At 37.7% G+C, this 9145-nt stretch overlaps 2 protein-coding genes across 5 annotated transcripts in view; one reads left to right on the top strand and one right to left on the bottom strand.

Moving 5' to 3' along the window:
- Nucleotides 1-9145, bottom strand: part of LOC138147392 (OX-2 membrane glycoprotein-like) — a 175999-nt gene that overhangs the window by 17339 nt on the left and 149515 nt on the right. The window lies entirely within an intron of this gene.
- Nucleotides 1-9145, top strand: part of BTLA (B and T lymphocyte associated) — a 44173-nt gene that overhangs the window by 15030 nt on the left and 19998 nt on the right. For 2 of the 3 annotated variants that reach the window (XM_069069836.1, XM_069069835.1), the window contains 2 exons: nucleotides 4442-4804; nucleotides 7354-7491. In XM_069069836.1, coding sequence (XP_068925937.1) covers nucleotides 4442-4804; nucleotides 7354-7491 — 501 coding nt within the window. The remainder of the gene's footprint in view (nucleotides 1-4441; nucleotides 4805-7353; nucleotides 7492-9145) is intronic. The other variant, XM_069069837.1, reaches the window with a different exon arrangement.

Genomic DNA, 9145 nt, shown 5'->3' with positions numbered 1-9145 from the left:
AAAGAAAGAAAGAAAGAAAGAAAGAAAGAAAGAAAGAAAGAAAGAAAGAAAGAAAGAAAGAAAGAAAGAAAGAAAGAAAGAAAGAAAGAAAGAAAGAAAGAAAGAAAGAAAGAAAAAGAAAGAAAGAATTATTGAAGCATATTTCAAGAAATTTTGAAGGAAAATTGCCTAGCCTTCTTAAAATCAGATAGAAAGAACCCACTTGTAACCTCCTTAAAGAAATCCCCCCAAAAGGAAAGCTTCTAGAAACCTCATATCCAAAATACAGGTCAAATCAAAAATACTGCAAGAATTCAGAAAAAAAGAGGTTAAGTACAGAGGAACCACAATCAGGATTACACAAGATTTGTCATCTGCAAATATAAAGAATAGGAGAACTTGTGACATGATATTCCATAAGGCAAGATATATAAGCTTATAACTAATAAAAATTTACTCCGAAAAACAAAGAATAATCCTACAGAGGAAAAACAGAGTTTTAAGAAATAGAGCAATCTTAGTTATCCCTGATGAAAGACCAGAGCTTAGTGGAAACTTCAAAATTCAAACACAGGAGTGAAGAGAAACATAAAAATAATACATATGTTTGAGCAATTGGATGAGACTATGCAAAGATGAAGTGTTTACATTCTAATAATGGCAGAAAAGAGAAGTGATTCACCAGAACTCTAATATCATAAAAGGTCATAGAGGAAATTAAATACAACATAGGACCTGGAAATGACTTTGTTATTATCTTTATATTATCAAAAGATTAAAGAAAAAGGAGATAAAAATGAAAACATTAGAAACAAAAGGGAAGGGGGGTGGGAACTTGCTCTCAGAATTTAGGTAGCAAGTAGAATACTACACAAACGAGGTGCAGGCATCACTTGAACCTCCCTTTCAACTGAACCAATCAAAAGAGAGTAGAATGAATAAGCATAAAAAACTTAATATAAAAGTACATTCAACTGAATAGGAAAATAGGAGGGAATTAGGATAAGCAAGCAGGGGGAATCAGAAGGAAGATGTAGACTCAGAGAGGTAAGTCATAAATAAAACTAACTTCAACTTCACAGAGTAGATTTTGACTAGAGTTCAAAGTGATTAAACATTCTTTAAAGAAATAATGACATACCTAATTATTTGGAGAAATATGAATTGCTTATGGGGTAGGTCAAGCCAATATAATAAAAATGACAGTGCCACCAACATTAACTTATTTATTCAGTGCCATGCCAATAAAACTACTAAAGAGTTATTTTATAGATAGAAAATAATAATACTGAAATTCATTTGGAGGGAAAAAAAAAGATAAAAAATCTCAAGAGAAACAGTAAACAAATTAAAAAGTGTGAAGGAAAGGGACCTAACAGTACCAGACTCAAACTCTACTACAAAGTAGTAATCATTAAAGTGATTTAGTACAGATTATGAAATAGAGGTGTCAGTCAGTGGAACAGATGAGGTTGGTTGGTTGGTTGTTGTCTTCGTTCTCAAAGAGGTCCAAAATGACATGACTTTACTAAAGCCAAGTTTCAGTGCGTCCAACTGTGGCTAATCAGACTGATACAAGCTCGGTATGCTCTAACACAGGTCAGGCATAAATAGTCAGTGTGCAAATTTGGGATGGATACTCTAAATTTGCACATCCTGCATTTCCTTTGAGCTGTTTCAATTCTGCTTTGCTCATAGAGCACCCTCTCTGATGTGGGCACGCCATGCTGAACGGTCCTTTGCCAGTGTCTCCCATGTCACACAACCAATTCCAAACATTTTAGGGACACAACATATAGAAGCAAACAAACTTAGTATCCTACTGTTTGATAAACCCAAAGTCTCTACTTTCTAAGGTACTGAATCACTGCTGGGAAAGCTGGAAAAAAATTTGGTACAATTAGATACGACATCTCAAACAATATACCGGTGTAAGATCCAAATGAGTATCTGACTAAGGTTTAAAAAGTCACATTGTAGGGGTGGCCACTTAGAACAGCGAGTAAGAGCACTGGCTTCACTGTCGGGATGATTTGTGGATCGAATCTGGGCTCAGACACTTAGCACCCACCCAGAAACACCTGGCCGTGTAACCTTGAGCAAGTTACTTAACCCTAACTGCTTAGGGGCGGCCAGGTGGCTCAGTGATTAAGAGCACTGGCTCCAGTGTTGGGATGATCTGGGGTTCAAATCCAGGCTCAGATACTTAGCACCACACCCAGAAATAACTGGCTGTGTAACCTTGAGCAAGTTACTTAACCCTGATTGCTTTAAAAAAAAAAAAGTCACATTGTAAGTAATTTATAGGAGGAAGGAATAAATTTCCTTTTGAATCTACAGATAGGGAAAGGGTTTATTATCAAACAAAGGATAGAGAAAATTGTAGAAGATAAAGTGGATAATTTTGAATACATATAAAGTTTTATTGCAAAAAGTTTTAACACAAACAAAACTAATGGAGCTAAAATGAGAAAGAAAACAGTCAACTGGGGGAAAATCTTTGTAGCAAGTTTCCCTGATAAAGCTTTCATTTAAATGTAACCCCATTCCCAAAGCCCACTGATCTGGGTCTCTCTCCTCACTGGTGGAGATGCATGCCTGTCCTGCATGAGAATCAGGGCAGAGTTGGTGACAGTAAGAACTTCAATATTTTCAGTCTTCTTTGAGTTATCTTCCAGCTTTGAGCTATTCTGATTTCTGCAGTGACTCTGGGTGCTTCTGGCTTCCAACTTTAAGAAGGAATTATATAAAAGAAATTGATTGAAATCTATAAGAACAAGAGCCCTGCCTCAGCTAATCAATTATCAATAGATATAAATAGGCAATTTTCAAAGGGAGAAGTCCAGACTATCAACAGCCATATTAAAAATACTCCAAATTACTAATATTTAGGGAAATTCAAGTGAAAACAACTATGAGGTTACACTGAACATCTACCATATTGGCAGAGATGATAGAAAAGGTATATGACTAATGTTGGTTGGGCTACTGAAAAGTATTTCATTCCTTTAATAGGGTAGAAACGATTGACTTTAGCATTGTTAGTTGAAATAACAGTTGAAATAGTAAGCTATGAGTAGCTGTACATTGTTAAAGGTATCTCTTTGTGAACGACTCTAGTATTTATTTCCCCTTCCTGCTCAACTAAGATGGATTAATTATTTGTATTATTTTCACTTCATGAATTACAAAATTGATTTGATGGTACTTTTTATGCTGCTTGATCCTGGTGCATCCTTTACCAAAATTGCTAGGTAGGCTATGGCTCACAAAATAGGTTAAAGCAACTTTTTTCCCCCCAGCATCATCTAATGAGTGAAGGGTCATGCATGTGATCCGGGATTCCAGACTTTAAATGCGTATATTTTTAAAAATTCACTAGGATAGTGACCAGTGTCAACAGACAAGCACAATTTTGCAAAACTTATGTGAAAAACTAGTTAATTACAAGAGAAATGAACATGCATGTGAAACCCTACACTAGTGCAAAGAGTTCACAATCCAAATAGAAGCTCGAGTATTTATGAAATTGAAACAAAAGAGGAGAAAGGGATATCTCTACCTAAACAGGAGTGGCAGGGAGGAGAAATCATGAATAATTAAGATGGCAAAAGCAGCATTCTTTTCCCTCGGGAAATTCCAGACTATGGAGATGGGATGGTCTGTTTACCAGGGTCCTAGCTGCAGTTTCCCTGTCTACTGCAGACTGACTGGCAGCTGTTTTGACTCCCAAGGACATACCGGGAGTCCAGCTTAGGGTGCAAACAATAAATTATGGCAAATCAGTGGGGGAGGTGGGGAGGTGGAGGGGGAGGCTTTGTCCTGGATGCATTCAGGGTCTCCTGCACACTCCAGGTCCAGTATTTCCAGAAAATATGGCAACTCAAAAAGACAAGTTCAGGGGACCCCCTTAATATTCTTTAACATCTCCCCCTCCCATTAGCCAAAGGTAACACCTGAGTATGTTTATGACCACAGTATGTTCATTTTCATTGAAGACAAAATATGAATAAAAGGGAGTGAAGACTGTAGCATGAAGGTTTTTGCTACTTTGGTTTATACCTTTGAACTCAGTTGCATGGGGAGGTAAAAATGTGGAAATTCTCTTCAATAATGCAGATGGGGAACTTGGAGAGTTGCCTAGCACATTGAGAGGATAAGGGAATTTCCTATGACCACATAGCCTTGTATCTGTCAGAGACAGGACTGGAATCTGGGTCTTTCCTGACTCCAAGGCTACTCTTCTATTCTGTGAGGTTCAAACGAGAGCAAAAGTTTTCCTGAAAGTAAGTGTTGAACAGTGGAATGAGCAAGCAAGGGGGGTGGGGTTGGGGTGGGGGAGAAATAGAACCTTTTCCCTTCAGAGACCACAGAAAAGATCTCTTGGCATTGTTTATGGCATAGTTCTGGGAGAATAAATCTGATCACCTCTATGCCTATAACTCATTTTGCTTTCTTTCAGGGCTTCTTCCTTGTGTGGGACCTTTAGTTCAAAGAGGCACCAGTTTTACCACTTCACCAGGGAAATCATTAATACTCAATTGTCCGGTGAATCAATGTGGTGAGAATCTAAAAGTGTCTTGGGTCAAGGCAAATGGAACAGAAAGTTCCCCCATTCGGAATGGACTTTGGGAATCTACATCCTGGGATAAAGAGAAGAACTTAACTGTGTTCAGCCTGCATTTTGACCCTGTGCTTAAAGACAATAATGGCTCGTATCGGTGTCTTGCTAACTATACAAAAAAATCTATAATTTACAGTCATTTCATAAATATCTATGTAACAAGTGAGTATCAGCTGCAAAACCCAGACATCTATGTAACAAGTGAGTATCAGCTCCAAAGTCCATTCTTCTGATTGATATTCTCATCTTATTTTACTCATGGAAGCAAGCCTGACTTTCTGTCCTCTTAGGGAGTGGGAGGGTTATTAGTCTTATTGGTAAAGTGATATCCCCTATGAGGAAACATGTTCTGTTAATGCAGATTGCCAGCTGCTCTGCATCTCAAAAGTCTTAGGGAGATTTTTGAAGCTTTGCTTTTTCAAGGAGATGAAGTACTTAAGAACATCCCCAGGAAGAAGTCAAGTCAACTGAAAAATGATCACTCCTGAGATTACTGTGGCTGCTGATTCTAGCTAGCCTTTCCTTTTTTTATTCATCCATTCCTTTGTTCATTTCTTTCAATTAATATTTTTTTGTGCTCCTTTTGTATTCAAAGCAATTTCCCAGGCACTATAGTGAGTACTCTAGCAGCTGGTTGGCACAGTAGATAGGAACTGGGCTTGGAATTAGGAAGCAGGAACTCTTCTTCATGAATTCAAATCTTGTCTCAGACACTTAATAGCTGTGTGACCCTGGCTGGGCAAGTCATTTAACCTGTTTACCTCAGTTTCCTCATCTGTCAAATGATCTAGAGAAGGGAATGGTGAACCACTCCAGTGTCTTTGCCAAGAAAACCCCAAATGAGGTCACAAAGAGTTAGACATGACTGATTAACAAAACAACAAGAAATATAAAAAAGTAAAAAATAAAAATAAAAAACAACAAAAAGAAATCTAGACCTTCAATTCCATTTTTTCTCCCCTTGCTCCAGACCTGCATTCTGTTCTAGTTGATAACTGGACAGTTTTTATTTGGATGTACTATTGACATCTCAACTTCATCAGGTCTAAAATTGAGCCTCCCTTTTCACTACTACTCCTTCCCAGTTTTAAAATTTATGTCCATGGTAAACTGAGGCCTGGGAAAGACCTAATTTAGAAAGGCCGACATCAACCACCGCATCCTGGGCCATCACCAGTCATCTGGACTTTTGTCTTGCTGTCTTTACTTGTCTGGAGGAGAGAGTGAGGCTGATAACTTTGCACAGCTCTGCCTCACTTAAATCCAGTTCTTGTACAAGTCAAGATGTCATCCTCGTGAAGTCATTGATACTCTCTGAGAATGAAGGAAGAACAACAATTTCAACTATTGACTGAAAGAGGCTGGGTGTCACGAGGGAAAGAGAGCTAAATTTGTTGTCAGGATTCAAATACTGGCTCCACCATATATTACTATATGTGTAACCTTGGGCAGCTGACAACTTCTCTGAGCCTATTCCCTAATGTGTAAAATGAGGAGGCTGACTGGTTTGCTTCCTAGGAGCTTTCTAACTCTAAATTGTTGACTTTTCTCTTTCCCTTGCCTCCCCTATTCATTCTCCTTCAAGGCCCAGAAACCTCAAGGACCCTTAGATTTATATTTAGTGCCTCCTCCCAGACAGGAGAAGGGAATAGTTATATATAGCCACTTCTCCTTGGGAGGACCTTCTCTGAGCTAGCTAGAAATCCAAAAACATTGCCTCTCTTCTTCTGTTGCTGCTATTGAGTCATTTTTAGTTTTGTCTAACTTGTCATGACCTCATTTGGGATTTTCTTGGCAAAAATACTGGAGTGGTTTGCCATTTCCTTCTCCAGCTCATTTTACAGATGAGGAAACTGAGGCAGACAGGATTAAGTGACTTGCCCAGGGTCACACAGCTAGTAAGTGTGTGAGGCCAGATTTGAACTCAGGAAGATGGCTTGGCACTTGCCCTAAGATAGATCTCTAAAAAAAAGAGCTTATAAGTGTTTGTTTCTCTTCTGTTGCACTTTGGGTCAATTGATCAACATATGAAAGGAAAGAAGGGAGCAACCATTAATTTAGCACCCACTATGTGTCAGGCATTGAGCTAAGAGCTTTACAAATACTGTCTTATTTGACTCTCACAACATTTTTGGGAGGTAGGTGCTATGATTATCTATATGTATAGTTGAGACAGACAGACTTGCCCAGGGTCACACAGCTAGTAAATTACTGAGATTAAATTTTCACTCTGATCTTCCTCATTGCATGCACAGTGCTCTATCTACCTTGCCAGCTAGCTGCCTCCGTACGAGCAACCTCATGCCCACAGGTACTATATTGTTTGTGTGGGTAAGTTAAAGAGGAAGAAAAATGGGAGAGAAACAGGAATGATCTTTTTTTTTTTTTGGCTTCAGACAGTAAATATCATCCAGTAGAATAATCCTTGTAGTGTCTCCCTCACAGATTTCTGTGAGAATCAAATGAGTTTAGAAGTTTTACAAGTTTAAGATTAACAAAACTTAAAGCTTTATATAAATGTTGACCTTTATGATTATCTTTGCTGAATGATGTGGTCGCCATTATATGTGATTCTCAGAGAAGGTTTCATTGAGGATGGGAGACATCTGCCTTGTCTTTTCTAGAAAAGGCTTCCTGTCTGGGGTTTGTGATAATAATTCGCATCCCATTTGAGGAAAGAAACTAAATAAAATAGGTTTTCTTGCTATCACAGCTTTCTTAATACTCTTGAGCATTGACTGAATTTTCAGATTCAACTGAAGCCTCATTGGAACAGAGACCTGAGAAAGAAACGAGACCATGGCTCCATTACATGCTTGTTTCAGTAGGGCTGCTGTGTATACTTATACCTACTTGTCTCGGTCTGTTCTTCTGGCAGAAGAAGAAAGGTGAGTTCTGTTCTATAACAATATTGTTCTGCAGACATATTCAGACAACTTTTTCTCATGGTGATAATTTTTGTTTAGTTTCTAATATTTCTAACCATTTTGATTTCTTGCTAAATGATGACAAGTTGAAGGAATGGGGTAATTATTCTGGAGGAAGAGAATAAGGTGGGCTATGGTGGGGGAATGATTATTCTCTTTAGGTATTTGAAAGGTTATTATTGGGGAAGAGGGATTGGAGTAATTCTACTTGACACCCAAGGGACCAAACCAACATTTGCAAAGGGGCAAATTTTGCCTTGATAAAAGGAAAAACTTTCTAACAATCAGAGATATCCCAAAGTTTAATGGATTGCTTTGGAAGCTGATGAATTCTCCTGACTTCCCCTTCCTCCATGCCTATGGTATGTTTCCTTCATATATTTTGTGAGTTGATCCTTCCTTCAGTGCTTTCACACCTGTGTCACAACTAGTAACAATTGCCTCTGAACATTTGGTCTAATCCAACTTCTTCCATCTTTGTTTTTCTTAGTGTTGTTTCTATTTCTTCTATAAGGGCTTTCTTAGACTGTGATGTTAGAATGCAAGTTTTGTGACTCTACTGTCCTTCATGGTGAAAATAGCTTGTGTATGTGTGTGTATATGTGTATCAAATTTTGCAGATTGTTTCCATTTTTGTTCTGTATATTCTTTCATCCATTTTCATCTTTAAATTCTCTTAGGATGTTTTTGCTTAGTTGTGTCTCTCTCAAAGTTTTCTTTATAGTGATACTTAGCCTTCATTGTAGCTGAGTGGCTTGGTGGAGAGAGCACTGGACTTGGAGTCAGGAAAACTTGAGTTCAGATCCATATTCTGATAATCACTAGCTGTGACCCTGGCAAGCCACTTAACTACTGTTTGTCTTAATACACTGGAGAAGGAAATGGCAAACCACTCCAATATCTTTTCCAAGAAAACCGCCTAGACAGTGCTATGGTCTACAGGGTCATGAAGACTAGACATGACTGAAGAACAATAGCAGTAGCAGCAAAAAAAGCCAACAATGAGTAAAGAATGAACCAATGAATCCTTTGCTGCTGCTCTCTGCTTTATGCAGTGATATTGATCATCATCTTACATTGGTCTCCTTCATAAGACTTTAAAAATTAATTTCTATATTAAACCATCATCACCTTTGGCCTCCATCTCTTTCCATTTGGCAAATAGGTCAAATATTTACTGACTAAGGTGTTTTTAAGTTCTTTTTTTCCTTCTTGTTATGACATTGATTTATATTAGTTAAGCTTCTTTATATGATTACTATAATCTTTTTATATTCTCTTTGCTATACATTACTTTTAAATAATTCTCTAATTAATAATTAGCTTAATTTCATAATCACACAATAATAACTATATATTTTAATAAATCAGGCCTAAGTTGTTTTAACTGTTGTATTAATTAAATTGCCAGGCTACTTTCCCCTCCTTTTTCTAGAAAAGCTTCAGGTTATTTTTGGCCAAATAAAGATTTCTGTGATTTTTTAAAGTTTCCTTCTCTGGTAAATTTACTCCATGTAGTGGAGCCCTGAAGAGAAACTAGAATTTCTTTGAAAAGAGGGGGTTTGGTTGTGGTGGGGAAAGTATGATCTTTTGAAACCAACCCCTTTCTGGTTTT

Source organism: Petaurus breviceps, unplaced genomic scaffold (genome assembly GCF_028583685.1).
Source record: "Petaurus breviceps papuanus isolate PSGF00001 unplaced genomic scaffold, PetGlider_PUasm1.0 90792, whole genome shotgun sequence".
Classification (NCBI taxonomy): domain Eukaryota; kingdom Metazoa; phylum Chordata; class Mammalia; order Diprotodontia; family Petauridae; genus Petaurus; species Petaurus breviceps.
The sequence above is the reverse complement of the archived record's forward strand: the minus strand, read 5'-3'. Positions and strand labels throughout refer to the sequence as shown.